Below are 22,188 nucleotides of genomic sequence, written 5' to 3'. Positions count from 1 at the left end.
TATAATACTTTGGTTATTATATTACCAAGGTATTACATAGTTCACCTCTTATTAGCTTGCATTTCCTTATGCATCTAGTGAACCACCTCTACGAGTTGAATCCATCTCTAAATTTCACTGGTAACTTTTAGTAACTGAGTGCAGCTGCAGCTCTATACCATGAGTGGCCATGTTCTGACCCATCACCATTCTATCATTTTTCTTGTCCACCTTTCTGAGCCAGGGCCCTCCTAGCAAATCCCGCCTCTCTGGCAGCAATTAGTAATCAACTTGACCTACAGCCCTTCTCCCCTCCCTGGAGGTGGCTCTGTGAGGCTGAAAGTATCAAACCTCTCTTCAAGCCTGTATCTTTCCCATGACCAGCTCTACCCTGGCTATCAGTCAATATTAGCATACAAAAAAGAACATACTTTGAACACTCCAAGGATTTTCGGGATTGTATGCTAAAAAATGGGGAGGTAGACCAGATGACCAAATACATACCAATATCAAAGAGACATGTTACTTTTGGAGTTTGGCAAAAAATAAAAATTAAAAAAACCTGGATTTTTTTGGGGGGTCCACCTGAGACCCATTCAGTACAGGGGAAGGGAATGAGGACATTAATTCACATGTTTAACAAGCCTCCCAGGTGGTCATGCTGCAGATGATTTTTAAAACCTAAATATGCAAAGTGACGTCCAGGATTACAACCCTTAACGATGCTTTGGAATGTGTACTTTATGCTTTACCACAGAAATTTCCATTGAGAAGCCCAATATTTTAAAATAAAGAAGCCATACAATTAAAGTATCCACCCTAATTTCTGTTTAGTTCTGCTTTCTTCCTATCAGTGCAACAAGCTAGCCTAATAGGAGTCCTTCAGTTTAATCCTGCTTTATTCTCAATTCACGCCTTCGATAGAAGTAAATTTAATAAGACTCCTGGTGGGAAGCAGGTGTTAATCAGATCAACAATTAGTGGGTATCTGTTTAAACTGAGATATTTTTCTAACTGATGTTTAGAAATGAATCACCATAAACTTGCTTGAATATTTTACAACCGGTAGTTTCTTAATTCTGACCCACCAAAAACTACCTGTTGATTGACTTAAGCCTGGGCTTAGGCCTAGACTCTGATTTAAACCTCCCATATGACTTTGAGTATGTAAGTTTAGGAAATTAAGTACTGCTATTTTTCCCTCTAATCCCAAAGTAACAACTCCTAACTATAACTTAAATTTTCACATATTTACTAACATTATTTTTAACCAGAAATGTTCATTTGGGAGTCTCTCTAAATAAAAGTACTTTAAAATCAAACCAACTTATGGCTATCATCACCTAAAACTAAGAGGAAGAATGTCCCTCTTTGGTCAAGGGAAAAAAAGCTTATAAATATGTATATTCCATAGTAACCTACCTAGTAAGTTCATCTCTACTTATTAACTCTCCCACCTCAAAGCAAAAACCATTCCAATTAGTATTCTCATCTCAAAAGAACAATGTTTTTCTGTAAATAATCCAAAGTAGGCCTTCCATTATATATACATACATCTTTTTGCAAAATTGAAGTTATTAATTTTTTATTATAAGTTCTGGGGAACATGTGCAGATCTTGCAGGACTGTTACGTAGGTATACACACGCCATGGTGGTTTGATGCCTCCATCCCTGCTTCAACTATATTAGGTATTTCTCCTAATGTTATCCCTCCCCAACCTCCCCACCCCAGCTATTGCTCCCCTAGCCCCTCAACCCCCAACAGACCCCAGTGTGTGATGTTCCCCTCCCTGTGTCCACGTGTTCTCAAAAAGGCAGAGGAGTTTGTTGCTGGTACCTGCCAGTCACCTAAAAGTTAACCTAGTAATATGATTTTTTTTTGTTTATATATACTGAACTATAGTTAACAGTATCTAAGGCAAAATGATCTCAAATATTGGCAAAGTAAATGTCTTCACGCATGAATTAGGCAGTTAACCAAGTCAGAATGTCACTATCATTGCCAACTGAAGAAAGCTACAGCTACTCAAAGATACCATGTAGTCACATAAAAAATTAAGATGATAACTACACAAGAACAGTGGAAAATAAGCAGCAGTACTGCACCAATGCAAGACAAAATATACTTTATTGTGACAGCAAATGCACATATTGCTGTAGGTAAGGCATGCTACTAGGAATCTGCATATAATCAAAAGCCAGTATGGAAATGAATGGGAATGAATGCTGTTCTTAGATTGAGTCCTTGGTGGAGAAGGGATAGAGTTTATGTCCATTTATTTCAAATGCAGTATCATACCTACTTAATCTGTTACCTATGCTTCTAACCAAGAGCCCAGTGGCAAATAAGAGGAACTTAACTGTATTCAGAAGTCACTTCCAATATCAAAGACAGAAATATTTCACTAATTCATCTGAGGCAAATTTCCTTTCTAGACAAATTATCTAGAAATTGAGCATGCAAAACATCCATTAATTCACTGACTCAAATAATTAACCAGTTTTACTGTCATTTAATTCCACCAGAAGCAAATACTAGAATATCTACAAGTAGTTTGGATAAAGAAACATTTATATTTTAATACTTTGTAACGTCATAAATTTGGGGCTAAAATAACACCAAGTCAAATTTGATCCCTTTCCATTTGAGAGTACCGAGTACAGTTCTGATTTCAATAGCTGAACTTCTGAGGGAAGAGAGCTGAAAAAATGCTAACAAGAGATCTAGGCCTTTGATGGAAACTATTAGGCTCTACAGACTTGTCAAAAATCAATGCAAAACTGAGGGGAGAAGGCTGAAATGCTTTGTAAAGCAGTATTTTTAGATAAGTTGCTTCATTTCCCCCTTTTCTATAACAGATGCAGGTTAAATTTTTTTTGCATGAATGCACACTGACATTCTGTTCAACTGTTTCTAAATGCAATACTGAAGGTTTAAACAGTATGCTTTCATTTAAACAAAGAATATTATATGCATGGTCAATTTAGCTTAAGAGATGAAAAGAAACACTTTACAACTATGAAAATTGCTTTCCAAATACTCTCCTCTTTTATAAGGTGTTTGTAAAAGCAACACAGGACCAAAAACATCCAACTATTACTTTATTTATATTACTATGCTTAAGTTACATGGAAAAAGACAACCCAGCAGTTCTGTCCCATCTCAGAAAAAGTTTCCAATCAACACCAATTATATGGTGACAAGTAACTAGGAATGGTAACATCTTTGGGTCAAGACTGACAAAGAAGAATGGGCTCTGGTGCTACGGTTCATCTCCAACAAGAATATGGCACACCGGCCAGCACAAGCCATGCTAACACTGAGCCTTTAGCGCTGGGCACAGATTCGGATCTTTTCTCTGAAGCTAGCAAATCAAGTGAATTAACTGGGTTTAAAAAAAAAAAAAAGTTTAAAATGAAGCCCAAGTTTAAAAACCATACTCCTAACATTTTAATCCTTTCAAAATTTACATAAAACACACTTTTTCACTCTAACAGCCCAGATTTTTTTCCTTACATAGCCCACCACATAGCTGCAGACAGATTCTGCTTCAAGATGTAAACATAGGGTAAAAAATTAACAGCATCTGCATAATATTCTGTCTACACACTGCTGTTGGATGGAAAAATACAAAATTAAAAAAAAAAAAAAAAAGGAAGGTTCCATCTTAGATTCTCACAACCTCTTGTTCCGCAGTTCATGAATCCGACTCTGATGCTAAGGTGACAGTGTATGTAAGTAGATTTTTGTTTTCAGTGAAGGAGACCTGGGAAAAGATGGATTTATCTCTGTTTCTTCAAGAGTTATCAGATGGTACATGCTCCTCAAAGCCCTCACTCTCTCGAACTAGAGCACGTTCCAGGATCACACGGCCTTCCTTATATCGCTGGCTGTCTTCAGTCGCAAATTCATAGATCCATCCCAGTTTGCTATTGCAGTTTTTGCAGCTCACATCTCGAACCATGTGGCGGCCAGTGAGCATGACCCGATCTTGAACTTCACTGTACTGCAGGTTAACTACCTAAGAAAGGACAAGCAAAAACAAAATTGCAAAGGCATGTAAGTTATTTGCCAAGTGAGTACAAAATACTATGGTTAATGCAAAGCAACTTCAGAAAAGGAGAGAGAAGTTACTTTAGTCAAACCTATAATATCCAATACTTTTCTACAGAAGCTGCTGGGACAGGCAGATATCTGGAAATTGCACTACACTAGACATCTAATGTAATCATACACTACTGTACTAGCCTAAGTCACAGTATTTAAACAAACTAGTTACATTTCTGTGTTGAAGGTAAGAAAGAGTCCTGGAACTGGAGCCATAAAATGTTAGGTTTGTAGTAATTCATTGTTCAATGATGAGTGCAAATGATATAATGTAAAAGAACCTAGAACACCGTAGTTATTCCATAAAACAGTCTGTCAGTTTGTTTCTGATAAACAAATTGGGAAAGATTAAGCTTACTACAGACCACACATATGCTATGCATAGCTTTAAAGTGAGTTCAAAGACAATGGACACAGTGAAGTGGTTCTGAGACAGTCTGTGAAGAATTTCCACTGATTCTTAATACCCAACAATCTTCTACACTTTCCTTTTCTGGAAAGGGCCAGAAAATACATATTTCTGGCTTTGAGGGCTATGTGGTCTTTGTTGCAACTATTTAACTCTGGCACGGTAGCATGAAAGCAGCCATAGACAATACATAACGTACATGCATAGTCGTGTTCCATTACATTTACAAAAGCAGGCAGCTGTCCCGCTGCAGTGTGCCCTCCTCTGCACCTAAACAAAGGTCAAAGAATATGCTCCATCAGTTCTCTGAGAAAAGCTGCTTTCTACCTGGAACAGAGAAGTGTCCACTGGGGAAGTTCATCTGATCGTCTAAGAACAGTACCCTAGACTAGCTATGTTCCTTAGCCTAAAATACTTGGAAGTTCAACTTTTCTATTATACACTAGATTCCAGGAAGCGGAATCACAGCATCCAATTTCAAGGCAAGCTAGAAATGAGAGAGACAGGAAGACTGGGTGGGTACACACTTGCAAATCAGCAAAACACTCTTCCAGTCAGCAAATGCATGTAATAAATCAAATCAGAATTGGAAGAATGATTGCTAAGCATGAATGAGAGCAAGAAAAGTTGGTTAGATGATCCTTATCCGCTGTCAAGTTGTAATAGTTTAATGCCACTGTCTCCCTATATGGATAAATCAGTGACATGTGGAGAAGGGAGGCTTTCAGTGAGCCTTTCCTTCTATAGTCTCTGCTGAAGTCACTACCAAATTATTACACTGAACATTTCCTAAGGCAAGAGAGACCATATTTCTTTTACTTCTTCAAACTTCCAAGGTCAAAAATCACATCCTAGTAACACGTTCCTAAGGTCCCATTCAAAGACAAGCTAGTGAGCAATCATTTCTGCAGATTTCAGCTCTCATTCTGACTCTTCCCGGTATCTCTAAGCTCTGAGGGGTATTCTGGTGTTGCTGTCAAATATAGCCAATGAGCCCACTTAGGAATTAAACTTTTTCTTACTAACCTTGTTAAAAAGAAATGCTCTGCCAGTGGCGCCTGTGAAACGAGTGGAGATGAGTTCTGAGCGGTTGGTCAGGATCGTATCACAATTTGCACAAGAAAACAGACGGGTACCACCAATATGATCAAGGAAAATTCTGCCCATTTTTATGGCTGAAGTTCTAAAAACCTAGGAACAAATAGAAAAGGAAAACAAATGCATTATAATACACATCAGTACCTGCTTGGGGGTGTCATAGAGAACCATTCATATACATATTTATGTAATCTCTGCTTTGTAGTACTCGATATGTGAAATAGCTGATCCTGAACAAAAAGATCCAAAGTTCACACACTGAACAAATAAAGAGGCATACTTAAGCTAAGAAGATTCTAAAAGCAGTGAGCCAAGGAAGTAAACATATTAGCCAAGGCCAAAGAATGGTCTCTTACGGCTGGTGTGGAAAAAGAAAATGAAAAGTGGAATTTCGGAAAATGAATGATATAAAGGACTGGCAGAGAGGAAGAAAAGCATTTAGCATAAATGTTAAGTATATGTCCTGAGCATATATAATTTGAGAAAAGAATTGAGAGATTTTCATTGGGATAAGAGTAGAAAAAGGGGCAATTAGAAAACAAGAGAGTAGTCTGGTTTGAAAACATGGGGTGAGTAAGTCTGTGGTCACCAGGTGCAGTTACAACTATACAGAGGTGATTACTAACTTTAAGTCAACGTCTAGGGAGCACTATTACCAGGTACTTATTTCAAAATTGTCACAACGGCTCTGTGAGGTTGTTACCACCACTTCATAGATCATCCAAGTCAAGTGTAAAAAGGTTATTAATTGGTCAAAGATTACAAAGCTGTTAACTACAGAAAAGTACAGGATGCAATTCACCTAACTCAAAGTTCTTCCACGATTCTACACTGCCTCTGAGATGGTCCAGGATGGCATAAGGCTAAAGCAATGACAACAGAATAAGGGAAAGAAAAGCTTTCCCATACATTAACTTGCCTATCTTTCAGAAATCTTACTGATTCAATAAATCACAGAATTGCTGAAACACTGCAAAGATGTAAATTTGAAACATGTGTCTGAAACTAGACTAACACGTCAGTATTTCAAAAGTTAGGGGAGTTACTATATGCAACTTCTTAAACTCATTACAGCTAATTCTCCTAAACAGTATTTTTAAAGCTTGATGTAGTTAAGAATATACCAGTTTTCATCTAAAAAATAATTTATTCTTGGGTATAGTTATCAGCTCCTGTGTTTTAAATATTTATTATACATCTTTCCAGTGGCATGCAGAGCTAATATAACTGCCACTGTGGAAACAAAAACCTCCAGAATGCATGTTTGTAATGAGAATCTACTGTTGTCGTCTTAAGATCAGGGAAATTCCATTATAAATTTAGAAGAAAATTCCATTCCTTCTACATCTATGAACTTCCCCAGCCATTAGGCAGTCCTAATGTCATCACAAAATCATTTTGACTCCCCTTAAACATTATGAAAGTTTAATAGGGAATAAAAAACAAATGGTGAATATAATTACAATGTGCAGCTAGTAAAAGGAAAACCAGCATATTAACAAGAGTCACAACGAATAAACTTTGCAGTAAAAAACAGATTTAAGGTATAATATTTAACTTTCTGATATTTCTATAAAATGACAACAAAAGGAAACACGTATTGCCTTATTTCAGTCTTTAAGATTACTGCATTATTTTTTTCCAGATGATTAAGAATACAACACTTGGCCAGGCACGGTGGCTCATGCCTGTAATCCCAGCACTCTGGGAGACCAAAGTGGGCGGATCACCTGGGGTCAGGAGTTCAAGACCAGCCTGGCTAACATGGTGAAACCTCCTCTTGACAAAAAATGCAAAAATTAGCCAGGCATGGTAGCACAAGCCTATAGTCCCAGCTACTTGGGAGGCTGAAGCAGAATGGCTTGAACCAGGAGGCAGAGGTTGCAGTGAGCCAAGATCGTGGCATTGCACTCTAGCCTGGCGAGACTCTGTCTCAAAAAAGAAAAGAGAATACAACATTTATTATTTATTTACATATAAGTCAGAAGTCGCAAATTCGAGGCCTACAGGCTGAATTCATTTGGTAGCCTAGGAATACAGCAGTGAACAGATACAAAAACCCTTCCTTAAAAAATGTATGTGGACATGTCTGTATTATTTGGGTCACACAGTTTTTAACCTTCATTTTAAAGAGTTGAGATGACATTTAAAATTTGGAAGATCTCATTAAAGAACCCACAGTTTGGATTTCTTTTTAACAATGGGGAGGACACATACTCTCCTATGGTAACAACAGATTACAACTGAGCTGCACCCACTAACTTCCACCAGGCCATTTTATTTGCTCAATCTCCACTCCGTTTCACACAATTACTTCACCTGTTTGGTCCTTGTACCAATATTTGAATTTATAACTCCCGATATAAATAAAACATTCAACAAACCTGTAAGCAGTTAAGTTTGGTCATGTTTCTGAATCTTGATCATTAACAGAAGGGAATTATAGCAAGGTTTTGGAGTCTCAGCAGGTATAGGCCTCAGATTCTATATGTCTTTGAAGCCTAGTATTTGTGCAGTCATTTGTAACCTCCAGCAGCTAGGGCTTTTGGGACTCATTATTTTAAAGCCAATTTCCCTTAAGACTTTTAAATACAATATTCACGTTGTAATTTATTTCAACCATAATGGAGAGTAACTAGCTGTTTCTACAACGACCACTGTGAAACCATACTGTTGTAGTAAATGCACTGGACTTGGAAATGAACTCTCCCTATACCTGATGCCTACATCATTTTAGCTTTGGCTAAAAACTACTGTGATCATTTTCTACTGAGGGTAAATAGAGTTAACATGCCTTCTTTTCCCTGATTCCATCTATTTTTTGTCTTTAACCAAGTATTTTTACTGGATTCAATATGATTCATTACCAAGGCCAAAAATATCTGAGCAAAACCTTATGCTACACTATTCCTAGTTGTGATTGCCATTTATAGAGAACTATATATATAGAACTGTAAAATGTAGTTTTCGATTGATTGCTAAGAAAGGTAAGTTAAAATGCCACAGAATCTAGCAGAAGCAAGCAAAACATCACTTGCTGTCAAAGGTCTTTAGGAAGCGGAAAACCCTCTGCATGGTCCTGAGGCTCCAGTAGATAGCCCTGGCCTTTGCAGGGTTAGAAACTCAACCTAATGCTGACACTATTCAAACTCTCAAGAGGCTGATATCCATTAAAATGCCACTGCTATGGTTTCAATGTCTGTGTACCCCTCCCAATTCATATGTGATATTACCAGGTGATTAGGTCATGAGCACAGAGTCCTCAAAAACAGAATTATTGTCCTTATAAAAGGGTCCCAAGAGCTGCCTTGTTCCTTTCCATCATGTGAGGACAAAGCTAAAAGGTACCATCAACAGACACTGAATCTTATCTTGGACTTCTGGCCTCCAAAACTGGGAGAAATAAATTTGTTGTTCATAAGCCATCCAGTCTATACTATCCTGTTAGAGCAACCAGCATGAACTGACAGCCACTTTATTATTTAAGGAGGGCAGTCATTTAAAAGCTAAGACATAACGCTTCGATCAGGCTTCTCTGGACCTGAATAACAGGTCCATAGACTAATAATTATTTAGTGTCTATGCTGTATGGGACACTGTACTTGTTACATACCATATTTAATTTTGACCATTTTTAAAGTAGGTATTTATCACCCCACGTTTATAGATGAATGAAAGAGACTGCGACTTTCCAGAAGTGGCCAAGCCACTGCATTCTATTCTCTCTCTAGTGATTAGAGGGCTGTCAGATTTACTCTCTTCCTCAGGGTTTACCATCAGCCTCTCCTTCCTCCATGCTGTTCCTCCTATATTCCCTGTCTTGGTTGGTGCCAACTGTAATGACAAACTCTCCTAAACTAGAAACCCTGGTAATTCATTTAAAAAACTGCAAAATTAGCAGAACTTCCAAAATCACTTTTGGAAGTCTTTCTCCCTCCCCCTTATCATCTTACAATCAAACTCTCCTCACATCTGGATAAAATTTTCAGGGTCAAGGAGTGTATACTGTTAAACCCAACCTACATTCATACTTGCCACTTCATTTCTGCTATATAGAGCTACAAAAATATGGTCAAAGGCATGTGCCATCCCTTTCTAAAAGCTCAGAGACTGCTCCTTTATAAACTTCGTAACTTTTTTTCTGACAGAAAATTGCTGATTATTTTAAAAACAACAACAAAAAAACAGCTTTATTAAGGAATACTCTACATGACAAAGTTTACTCACTATAAGTATACAATTCAATGATTTCTAGTAAATTTATAAAATTGTGCCACCATCAACACCAACTGGCTTTAGAATGCTTCCATCAGCCCCTCAAAAATTCCCACACACCAGCCTGCAACCAGTATCTTCTCCAACTCCCAGCCCCTGGCAACCACTGATCGGCTTTCTATGATTGCTTTTATATTCAAAATATTTCCTAGGTATGCTAATCACCTTGCTTGGACTTAGAGTAATCCCAGATCTCTTCAGTCACATATTTCTAAAACATCTTAAGAGTGAGCTGCTTTCACAGACAGCTAGTGTTTGGTGCTGATTCTGGGGGCACCTTACTGTGTCCTTTAGCAGTAACATGCATGCTTTGGTATTTGTCAGTGCTGAAGTTCAAGTTTATAGCTGAAACCAGAGCTACACTCATCATTAAGTTTTATTTAAGATGTTTCCTACCGTATAATGTCATAAATAAGGCCTCTTTGATACTATCTTTTTGTAGTTCCACGTTATAAAAATCCTAAAAAGGTTGAATAAGAAAAATCCCAAGCTTGATTGTTCACCTGAAAGCCTCTTCTTAGTTTGAAATTACCTGAAACAGTGAGGGGCTGGGATGAAAATATAAGTGAAATTTATAGATTATTTCACTGATCATATTTCAGTATTATTTTCAATTTCCTCTCTCTCAAATAGCACATTTAGTTATCCAGAACTTCCAATTTTTATTTTGTCAGGAGACCGGTGAAATATTAACAACATTTTAGGACCTCTGCTGTGTTACAGAATTTTTAATTACAGAATCTAAGAGGGGAAAAAGACAATTCTCTTCAGAAATCTGTCAGAATCTCCAGGAATGCATTATTTTAAAATGCAATGGATATGATGGACTATATAATTTCCTAGTTTGCTTCCACATCAATAAAACAATTTTCTAGAAAGACTACTGGTTTATTTTACACATACACTAACAAACGGGAAACATGGTTATCTGTTCACTTGTCTGGCTCATTGCTAATTGATTTCCTTAAAAGCAGGGGTCAGCAAACTAAGGCTGTGGGTCATTTCAGCTCTCCACCTGTTTTTGTACTGCCTACAAGCTGAGAATGAATTTTGTCCTTTTAAATGGTTGGAGGTGGCTGGGGGGAGAATATTTTCTGACGCGATTATATATCATTCACACTTCAGAGTGAAACTTTTTAGGAACACAGCCACACCCATTTGTTTACACTTAACTCCTTCCACATTACAATGGAGAGGTATGAGGAGTTGCTACAGAACCTTCTGGCTTGCAAAGTTTAAAGTATTTACCTGGCTCTTTACCAAAAAGATGTTTTCTCTACTTAAAGACACATTCTGATAGGGAAAGAGCTTTGCATTTAGAAAGCAGTCTTTCTCAGAAAAAAAATGGAAACTTTTGGGTTTAAGGCTCAACAGGAGTATTTGAAAAGATCAGTTTAATCCCATTCCCCTTTTCTTTACGGATTTTCTACCTAAAATCCTTAACTTTCTCTAACTAGTTCAGCATGTTGAAGATCAACTCTAATGAAGATTATAAAAATAGGTAACAACTACCAGCTGCTGTCTCCTCTCTCCACACCCAGGACTTAAATTGTGGAGCTGAGATACTTGAACTCTGCAGACTCCTGGGTTCAAATCTCAGCTTCCCCTTTAATAGCTTTGGAAACACTGGGTGAGTTGTCCTCTCCTGTTTCATCTGTAAAATGGAGAGAGCAGCAGCCATTTCTGAGTTATGAGAAATTAACTGGAGAAACTATATTCTGAGAACGGTGCATAGCACACAGTGAATGCTCAATAAAGGTCAGTAAAATTAGATTACCTTTTTCAACATTCCCCATCCCAACTTGCCACAGATAAGAAAAGCATGGTTCAGAAAGGATATGAAACAGTAGCAATTAACTGGCTTTACTTTCAGTTAATTATGCTAAAACTAAGCAACCAGATGATAGAAATTGGAAGCTGGAGGAAAGTTAGAAACCTTCTGAAGCATGTCATGTTTCTAGGTCTTAAAATAGTTACTTGCCATCCCTATAATTAATAATCCAGTTTGTTTTAAACCCTGGCAAGTGGAATTAGCCAAGGGAGGCACCACTTCCCAACCCTTAAAGTACCAGGGAGGGTAGGTATCTATTTGCATCTCATAGAACCTTCTGATGGAAAAACACCTAGTTCACAGATACACTTTTCCTTAGAAATAGAAACCATCCCCTCAGGGCATTCCCATAGACTACACACTCCACCAGATCCCCAGTGTTGGACAGACCAGAGTGTGTTTTCCATTGCACCAGAAGATAGGACAAAGACAAAGTACAAAGACTCTGCTGCAGGGAACAGAGTATGTAGGCATCTAGTGCAGAAAGGGTTAAAGGAACCTGCCCCTAGCAGAGGTGGTTTTGTTTTGTAATGATTCTGCTAAAATGGAATCCAGTGGAAGCAAGCTTTCATATCTTATTTTTAATCTCCTCCCTCACCAAAACAAAGGATAAAAACCCAAATAACTTTTAAGAGTGCTGGGTTGATTAATAAACACTGCTATTGTAATTTCATCCAACTTTTTATACTGAGTTGTGACTAAATGCTATTAAAAAATCTACATGGGACGCCGGAGGTCATGGAGCTCGCGAAGGCGAGGTCATCAGTTCAAGGCTAACCTCAGAAGCTCAAACTGATTGGCAAAAAAAAAAAAAAAATCTACATGGGAAAACAGTTTGATCCATACAACCAACTTTCTAGTTTTTGTGCAAAATATGTAACAAGCCAAGTTTTCAGTGACACAAGCAATCTCTGCTATCTTCTTGTATTACCTGACCAATTTATTTTGCTGTGTCAAATGATGTCCTGGTTGTGGAATCAGGTCTTCATTTGCAGTAAGTTTTAAGGATATGTTTTTGTTCTCCCCCCTCAATATTATGCCTTATTTTTTCTTGTTTCATTACATGACTTCCAAGTTCACTATATTTCAATAATACTTACATTTGTTTATTAGAAAATAGACTAGTCATTTAACTTAGGAAGCCGGTGTGTTAGTGCATAATGAGTTGGTTATTTCCCCAAAACCCTGGCAAGGCAATTTCATGATCTCTTGTTTGTTGGATGCAATACCAAAAGCCTCTAACTAGACAGACTGAAATGTAAGTTAACTGTCTGGCTTCCTGACTCGAGTGTCAAGTAGCAAGTTCACATAGTCTAGCTAAGGTTCAGTTCCTGCATTACACTGACATTACTACACAGGATTACCTTAAAACCGATATTAATCTAGATAGGCATTCACGATTAAACCTCAAGTGATATTTTGGGCACCAACATACCTAGGACTATCTTCATGTCTCATAGACTGTTTTTCGGAGGATTTAATTTCTTTTCATAATTTTTGGCCTTATTTCCTTTCACTTTTATTGTTTCTAAACCTGTTTATTTTTCCCACTACTTAAATAGAGAACAGAAAAGGGAAATTAGTCTAGAGAAAAGTGTGCAATAATCCAACCAGGTAACATTATTTTCCAAGCCACATATATTTTACTAACATTGTTTAGAAAAGTGACTGTTAAAATTCAATTTTCTTAGTTTTCTGTTAGAGTTAAATAACTCGAGCACATTTCATCATGCCCCTTTCCTAGAAGACAGTTGCTAGAGATAAAATGTAAAAAAGGTCTGTACAGGACACTGGGCTGGGTGAGGGTGTAGTAAAATAAACAGCTGGCTGGGCACATTGGCTCATGCCTGTAATGCCAGCACTCTGGGAGGCTGAGGCGGGCGGATCACGAGGTCAAGAGATCGAAACCATCCTGGCCAACATGGTGAAACCCCGTCTCTACTTAAAAAAAAAAAAAATTAGCTGGGGGTGTTGGTGCATGCCTGTAGTCCCAGCTACTTGGGAGGCTGAGGTAGGAGAATCACTTGAACCCGGGAGGCGGAGGTTGCAGTAAGCTGATATCTTGCCACTGCACTCCAGCCTGGTGACAGAGCAAGACTCTGTCTCAAAAAAAAAGAGAAAAAAAACAGTTCCTTTCAATGAGCCTACATTCTACCTGGTGCTCCAATACATACCCAGAGATAGGGGGAATATGCGGGAAATATTTTGTGTGCCAAATTCCTCTAGGCTTGCTTTTTCTTCTAGGCCCCCATCTGCCCAATAGCAACCCAAAGCCTCTTCATTTGCTAGGTCGAATCAACACCAATCCATTTCAGAATGCTTTCTACTTCTACTGATTTCACTTGAATTCTTACTAAATTCTTCATAACTTACTAAATATTTAACTTTGTGTTGTTACTCGATTGCATTTGTCCATAACTTCCGATTAAACTGTAAGCTTCTAGAGAAACTATTCTAAATGCTTTGTAATTTACTTCTTACCTAACCCAGTACAAGTATGCGATAAACTTTCAGGAAACGAATCCACCAAGGCACTTCACAGATGGCACGAATATGTACCCTGGAAACACTACATGCCTTTTAGTTCCTCTTTAGTAGAATGCAGCTGCACGCTGTATATGTGGCTATGCAAAGTTAGCTAATATCCTACTACTCCCAGTTTCTTCACCACCAAGTCTACTAATTTTCCAAAAACACAAGGTTAGCCCGAGGTTACTTCAGGGTTTCCATCTGTCAAGAAGACGCGGAATAAAATCCTCAGATTACCAACAGATCTCTGTAAACAGAAAAAGTTTAAAAATAAATGAGCTGTACAGCGTCCCAGACTCTCCCTTAAAAGGGAGATTAGTTGGTGTCAGGATTAAACAGATCTTTACAGTATTTCAGTTTCCCCTCCCGCTGATCCTGACACTCATTTGTCCCACCTACCTGCGGAGGAGAGTACCGGAAAGGGGTTGCAAGGGCACGCCCACCCTCCCAACAGCGAGCAGGGGGCAGGCCGCGGCCCGAAGCCTGCAAAGCTGGGTCTGCCGGGGCGACCCCCGGGTGGGCTCGGCCAGCAGCCGCTGTGGTACCCGCGAGCGCCCCCGCTGGCCCAGCTGATGGAGGCCACGTGACGCCCGGCGGCCAATCGGGAGGGCCCGGGGCGGCTGAGCGCGGTGGCGGCGGCGGGGCCTCCCCCGGCACAACAAACACCGACAGGAAACAGCTGAGCCGGTGGCCAGCGGGCTCCCAGGGTCCGAAACCCGGCGGGCTGCCCAACTGTCACCCCGCGCCGTCAGCCTCGGGTCCTCCGAGCAGGAGGGCGGAGCAGGCGGGTGTTCATACTATGGGGCCAAAAGGGAGACATCGCCCCCGCCCGGGGGCTGGGCCGCTGGGGCCGGGCGTGGGCCCTGCTCAGGATAGTTCACGCTGTGCGGTCATCGCGGCCCAAACAACTCGGTCAAGTTCCGTCTTGGTTTTGGGGCGGGGCCCGGGCGACCCTGCGGGCGGAGACCGGGCGCGCCCCCGACGCTGCGGCGGGTGGGGGCAGGGCGGCAGCGGCGCTGAGGGTTGGGGGTCGCGGCCAAACCGTCCGCCCAGGGGGCGCAGTGGGCCTCGGCGGCGGGCCTCGGAGGGCGCAGCAGCGAAGCGGGGCGGGGACGCGGGCGCCTCGCGGAGGGGTCGCGGCTGTTGTCGCCGCGGTCGCCCGGCTGCGGGGCGGGGGCGGGCCGACGGCGGCCGCCGCGCCAGGCCTCACAAAGAGCAGACAGCCCCGCGCGTCAGCCTGCGGTCCCGGTGCCGGGGCCCGCCCTGAGGGGCCGGAGGCGGCCGCGCCGGGACCCCGGGAGAAGCGCGGCGAGGAAGAGGCACTTCCTGCCTGGGCCCCCAGCCCTGGGCCGATCCTGAGTGCCTCGAAACCGCCCAACCTGGACGGGTTCGTCAGTGCCCCCGGCCCCGAGCCCAGCCCCTCTCGCGGGACTCACTCTGAGCGGCGGCGAGATCCGCGGCTACCAGCGGCTCCTCGGTCCTCAGCTGGTTTGAAGCCCCTCGGCCACCAGTCTCCAGGTTTAGTCAGGCCCTGGCCTTGGCCCCGCCTCTCCCTGGTTGGGCCTCAACGTCAGTCACCCGGCGTGGCTCCGCCCCTCCTGCAATTGGCTCTCCCGGTTGGCCCGGAACACCCTTCATTTCTAGGCCCCGCCCCTCGCCTCGGCTCCCGGTCTTTTCCACTGGACTCCGCCCCTTCTCTGGCTCCCCCTCCCCCACTCCCTCACCCCTCCGCTTTGCGGCCCACCCCTCCCAGAAGCTGCAGACCCAGGGCAGGCTTGCGACAGCTCGCCCCGCCCCTGACCCCCGCACCTCGGATTCGTACAGCCAATCAAAGAGGCTAACTCTGCCCCCTCTTCCGAGGGGGCCAATGCGGTGAGACTGAGGACCCACCTCCTCCTTTCAGCTGAGAGCACACAACACAGCATCCACGTGAGTCAGCTTCTTAAAGGAAAAGGCTCAGCCTTTCTAATTGCCGCAGCTGCGAATCATTAGCGTCACCAGGTGGTGGCTAGGGCCGAGCTTCCTGATACCTAGTGAGGCCCAGCGATGACAAATGAAAACAAGTTTCCTAGACAAACAGCTACCTATGTAACTAAAGTGCACCGTGTAATTTGTTTCTTTGAGGCTGTTTCCCCTGACCAACCCTGGTAGAGGGCTGCCTTTTGCTTTCAAACCTCTAGCCCTTCGAGTCTGAGCACAAAGGCACTCTAAAAAAAAAATATGTGGATAAAGGATTTTTCAACTGTGCTTGACTTTATTTACAATCCATTGAGTTTTTTTTTTTTCTGGGTAGTGAAATGATTCTCAAAAAGATGAACAAATTCAGTCTTCCATATGACGAATTTCTGCCTCAGAGTGAGATTTGCTCATTGAAAAGGGCAGCTGTTCCCTTAATCCTCATCAAAACGCTTAAGATGGAAGGTTTTGCTTCTCATTCCATTAGAGTTGCCCAGGTAATTACATCTCAGTTGGCTGACTTAGGATAAAGCAAAAATATTTGATGACGCATACCTCTCACATATAAAATGTAGGTTAACATTTGGGGCTAGTTTGCAAGATATTTAAAGTCATTCTTGGTGGAAGAGAAGTTCCGAAGCAAATTCTAGCGCTTGACTCCCGCTTACCCCCAAATCCATAAGTATTTTCATTCAGTTCGTATAAAGTTAACCTGAGCACCAAAGGGAAAAGGACTGGTTATCTTTTGGTAAGTGAGTTTTCCAGGAGACAAGGACATTTTAAGACAGTATTTTAGTTTCTTTTCCTTTCTATTTTCAATTAACATTAGTTAATATAAAAGTTATGCATTTATTGTAGGAAGGTCATACTGCCTCATTTGATAACAGATTCCTGTCTTTTGTTAACAACTTCATGTGTATCTTCTATTCTTCCCAAACTGAATGTAGAAGCATATTGTACTTCTTGTTCTTTAACCTGCTTTTTTTCACTCAACAGTGTGCTATAGCCATCTTTTCATGTCTGATGTATATTTTATCTACACATTTACCTTTGTTTCCATGGTAGGCGTTCACCATCTTTTTTTTTTTTTTTTTTTGAGACGGAGTCTTGCTCTGTCGCCCAGGCTAGAGTGCAGTGGTGCGATCTCCACTCGCTGCAACCTTTGCCTCCGAGGTTCAAGCAATTCTCCTGCCTCAGCCTCCCAAGTAGTTGGGGCTACAGGCACCCACCACCATGCCTGGCTAATTTTTTGTATTTTTAGTAGAAACAGGATTTCACCATGTTGCCCAGGCTGGTCTCAAACTCCTGGCCTCAGGTGATCTGCCCTTCCTCGCCTCCCAAACTGTTGGGATTACAGGTGTGAGCCACCACACCTGGCTTTCACCATCTTTTACTAAACATTTTTCTACTGTTTTACTAAACATATTTTCATATGCAGCTTGCCTTCAATCTTTGGAATTAAAAATACTTTTGTGATCGACACCTGTGTACATGGATAAAATATTCAAGTATTTCTCAAAATAATCACTTGAAAAGAGAGTACAGTAAGTACTTTACATGTATTGTTAAATAAATATTGTCCCCATTGTTTTACCTGGTGCTTAAAGTGTTCATTTCTATCATACAAATTCACAAAAGTTATTACTAGTTTGTAATGTTTGCTTTTCTAAAGAATGGGCATTCAATTTTATTAAATATCTTTTAGTGTCCATTGAAATGACCATGTTTTTTCCCCTTATTCTATTTTTATATGTATTATAGTAGCCCATCTCCACCATTAAACTAGCTTTGTGTTTCTGGGAAAAAACTCCTTTGTCATTTGACATATGCTAACACCGACATTCTTTGAGTAAATAAAATCAAAAACAGGAGTATACCAATATCCACCAACATACCCTGTTGCTTTATTCTGGTTACTGACTATACTTTCTGTCTGAAACTGTCTGCTGTGTCCCCAACAGATGACTCTATTTAATAACTACAGACCCTGAGTCAGGCTTTCAGAATACCCTTCTTTTTATTTATTTAGTAGAGATGAGATCTTGCTATGTTGCTGGCGTTGGTCTCGAAATCCTGGACTCAAGTACTCCTCTCTCCTCTGCCTCCCAAGGTGCTGGGATTACAGGCATAAGCCACTGTGCCTGGCCAGAATGCTCTTCTAATGGTGCTTCCATGGACTTCTCGTTTACTCTGATTTTCTTTCTCTTGTTTTTGGAGCTGTTCTTTAGAGGTGAGACCACTTTTCAAGTGGGTGAAATCAGCTGTGAATCTCCCATTGCCTCTGTGTACTTCCCACAGCCTAGTAAATCTTCTCCTTGCTCCTCAAGCCCTGAAACATTTGGGCCTCCACTCACCTGTCTTACTCTCTGTGGGGAGTCTTGCCTCATAATTTAGAGTCAGATGAAGACTGGTGGAAATGAACTGCCTCACATTTTCTCTGTCTCACCATATCTTCCTGTGTCACCTGTTTTCTGCAGGTTTGGATAAAAGATAGTCTCTCCTAATAATCCTCAAAGCCTGATGGACACCTATTCCTGGAGAACATTCTGCATTCTGAAACTCATTCTGTCCTAAATGGATCCCGTATCTCCTCTGAACAGCAGTGAAAAACAACAAACATTCCTGTAGGCCTAGGACTGTCACTTTCCTTGTATCTGTTCATGGACCACAATACCTTGCCTGCTTCCGTGGCCACAAGTGTTTACCATGTCTCTCTTATCTGTGCCCTGCATAGAAGTGATCTGCCCTCACATCCAACACTCCAGTTTAGACCCCAGTAACCTCTTACTGGTCGGTTTGAATAGCCTTTTAGTAACTTCCCTCTATCTTTCCGCTTGCTTTATATTGACATCATATTCACTGTTTCCCCTGCATCTTGCTGCCTGTATCATGGATGATGTCTGCATCACAAGGACCAGGATGCCATCTAGGGACAAGAGAGCAATGATCTGGGAGGAACTCGGGTCCCGAACATTGTGTGGAGTACAGCTGTCCTAAGCCTGGGACTGCACTGTGTGTGTGTTTACTTTAACCTGAGCTTATGAGAGCTCTGGGTAAGGTAAATAAAAGAGCTTTTTCAGCAAGTGTCTTGGTCAGTTTGGGTTGCTATAACAAAAACGCCATATACTAGTGGCTTAAATAACAATTTATTTCTCATAGTTTTGGAGGCTAGGAAGTCCAAGATCCAGGCACTGGTAGATCTGGCATCAGGTGGGGGCCTGCTTCCTGGCTTGTAGAAACAGAAAGTAAAATGGTATTTGCCAGGGGCTGGGTGAAATGAGTTATTGTTTAATGGGTATAGATTCCATTTTGTAAGATTTAAGTTAAAAGAAAAACTGTAGCCAAATTAAATTTAAAGGAGTTTAATTGAGCAACAAATGATTCACTCCCAGAATCATAGCAGATTCAAACAGACTTCAGTGCAGGACATGGTACGAGAAGATTTATAGACTAAAAAAGGGGAATGATATACAGAAATCGAAAGTGAGGTACAGTACAGCTGGATTGATTACAGGTTGGTGTTTGCCTTATTTGAGCACAGTTTCAACACAACAGTATATTCATGGTTGAAGTATGGCCTCTGGAATTGGCCAAGACTCAGCTATTGTTACAGGCGCATACTCCCAAGTTACATTTTCAGTCTTACCTACGTATTAAAAACCTAGGTGACAGTTCATCCACAGAGACTAAACTATATAAGTACAGAGTCCTTCTCAGGCCATATTAGTTCACTTTAACAAAGATGAAAAGTTCTGGAGATCTTTTGCATCACAATGTGAATACTTAATGTGACTGAACTGTACAACTAGAAATGATTGAAATGGTCCTTTTTTTTAGATATGGGGTCTTGCTCTGTTGCCAAGGCTGGAGTACAGTGGCATGATCAAGCTTGCTGAATGTGACCTTGGACTCCTTGGTTCAAGTGATCCTCTTCCTTCAGCCTCTCAAGTAGCTGAAACCATAAGCATGTACCACTATGCCTGGCTAATTTTTATTTTTATTTTTTGTAAAATAATAAAACAGTGAGACAGGTCTCGCTAGGTTGCCCAGGCTGGTCTTGAACTCCTGGCCTTAAATAATTCTCCCACCTTGGGTTCCCAAAGTGCTGAGATTACTGGAAGGAGCCACCATGCTGGAGATGGTGCGTTTAATGTGTATCTACCACACTTTAAGAAGCTAGGTTTTCTAATGAAAAGGAAGATAGGAGAGTCAGAGAAGGAAATGTGACCATGGAAGCAGAGATGACAGACGTAGGGCCAGGGGCTAAGGAACGGAGGCAGCCCCTAGGAGCTAAAACAGGCAAGGAAATAGTCTCTCCTAGAGCTTCCAGCAGGAACACAACTCTGCCAGTTTAGCCTCTATTTTAATTTAGTAAGGTCCATTTTAGACTTTTGACCTCCAGAACTGTAAGATTATAAATGGGTGTTCTTTTAAGCCACTACGTTTGTGGTATTTGTTATGGTGGTGATAAGAAACTAATATATTTATTACCTGTTTTCCTAAAGTCGCATTTTATATTTTACTAATTACTTGGTGCTGCATATAATTTATTTTAATTTTGTAATACACATAACTGTATTCTTTCTAATATACCTTATTTCTGGTAGCCTGACTCGAGCTAGTGTTCAAGTGCTCAGGTAAGAGAGCCTTAGTTCACCACCCTGTAGCTCTCACCTGCGTCTGGTCGAACCTACCAAGAGGATAATCTAATATTTCCCCTAAACTATGTTAAAAACAAAAACTATGGTAAAATATTGACAAACTTTTCCAACAATAAACACTTGACATTTCAAAATCTGAGTCTTGGGATAAGGAGTGATAAATGTCGCAAGTTAGGAGGGACCACTTAGCAGAATAAAATGGTGGTGAGAAAGTCAAGCTTTTGAGTTGGTTAGCTTGAGGTCAGACCTCAGCACTGACAGACACACTGTCTGGCCATGGGCGAGAGCATCACATAATTACTAAAAGTAGTCCTAACTTAGGCAATTGCGAGCATTAAATAATGCAGCTGCCTTAAGTGTTTAGGTAACATCCCTGGCACCTATTATGGACTCAATAAAAGCTGCTGCTGTGTTGGTTCTTATTGTTATTTCTGTGATTCTTGATTATGAAGCTGAGTGCAAGGTGAGCAGCTTTTGCTGTCTTCTGTGTACCATGTACATTACAGAGTGTTAAGGTCACCTCATAGACTGCCAGCCAATGCGTGATAGCTCTCTTTTGTGGTTCAACCCTGAATGGAGAGAATACTTGAAATATTGCCAAAAGTCTGACTGATTTATATCATGGAAATGAAAAACTAGTCATTTGACTTCTTTCCACACCTATCTGCACACAAAAGGTCAATAGAAAGGTCTCTGGGCTCTAAACGAGAATCCTCTCAAAGAGATTACAGTAGTTCCCCCTGACCTTCAGTATTATGTTCCAAGAATATTACATGGAAAATTCCAGAAATAAACAATGTATAAGGTTCCCCCCACCACATAACATGGATGTACAATTTATAAGTTTTAAAGTGCATGCTATTCTGAATAGTGTGATAAAATCTGGCTCTGTCCTGCCCTGTCCTGCATGGGACATGAATCATCTCTTTGTCCCAGCTGTATACACTTCCTGTCCATTACTGTACAGGAAAACATATGATGAATATAGGGTTCAATACTATCCATGGTTTCAGGCATCCACTGGGGGTCTTGTAATGTATCTCCCATGAATGGGGGGAGGATTACTGTGCACACACTCCTAGTGACCACCATTACCAACGATAGTCATTTAGGAGGACACACTTTAAACATAAACATTTAAGACACAAGCAGATTATTGGAAGAGAAGAACATGAAACATTTTTTAATGCCCCAAACCAAAAAAACCCACCAAGCAGATTATGTGAACTGATATATTATGATGTCCAAAAGATGTTATTAATTGGGAAATGCAAGCTATGTAGAATTATATGTAAGGTGTGATTTGATTTTTGTGAAATCAGATCATATATATTTACATGT

At 40.9% G+C, this 22,188-nt stretch overlaps 2 protein-coding genes across 6 annotated transcripts; one reads left to right on the top strand and one right to left on the bottom strand.

The window, feature by feature from the left end:
- Window positions 1-2,089: 2,089 nt before the first annotated feature.
- YPEL5 (yippee like 5) lies at window positions 2,090-15,780 on the bottom strand. Of its 5 annotated transcripts, none has more exons than XM_008980911.4 (4): window positions 15,667-15,780; window positions 14,183-14,477; window positions 5,524-5,688; window positions 2,090-4,002 (listed from the first exon to the last, which is right to left on the bottom strand). In XM_008980911.4, exons 3-4 carry the CDS (start codon window positions 5,662-5,664, stop codon window positions 3,778-3,780), a joined length of 366 nt encoding a protein of 121 aa, XP_008979159.1. In that variant the 5' UTR covers window positions 5,665-5,688; window positions 14,183-14,477; window positions 15,667-15,780; the 3' UTR covers window positions 2,090-3,777. The 5 variants fall into 5 exon arrangements, with proteins under 5 accessions (XP_008979159.1, XP_035128766.1, XP_035128765.1 ...); XM_035272875.3 differs by having other exon boundaries at window positions 14,279-14,477; XM_035272874.3 differs by lacking the exon at window positions 15,667-15,780 and adding an exon at window positions 14,630-14,797.
- On the top strand, window positions 12,440-21,267 carry LOC128929534 (uncharacterized). Its single transcript, XM_078348373.1, has 5 exons — window positions 12,440-12,454; window positions 14,685-14,859; window positions 14,915-16,159; window positions 18,297-18,416; window positions 18,664-21,267. Exons 1-3 carry the CDS (start codon window positions 12,440-12,442, stop codon window positions 16,069-16,071), a joined length of 1,347 nt encoding a protein of 448 aa, XP_078204499.1. The 3' UTR covers window positions 16,072-16,159; window positions 18,297-18,416; window positions 18,664-21,267.
- The last annotated feature ends 921 nt before the right edge of the window (window positions 21,268-22,188 follow it).

Source organism: Callithrix jacchus, chromosome 14, assembly GCF_049354715.1.
Source record: "Callithrix jacchus isolate 240 chromosome 14, calJac240_pri, whole genome shotgun sequence".
Lineage (NCBI taxonomy): Eukaryota > Metazoa > Chordata > Mammalia > Primates > Cebidae > Callithrix > Callithrix jacchus.
The sequence above is the reverse complement of the archived record's forward strand: the minus strand, read 5'-3'. Positions and strand labels throughout refer to the sequence as shown.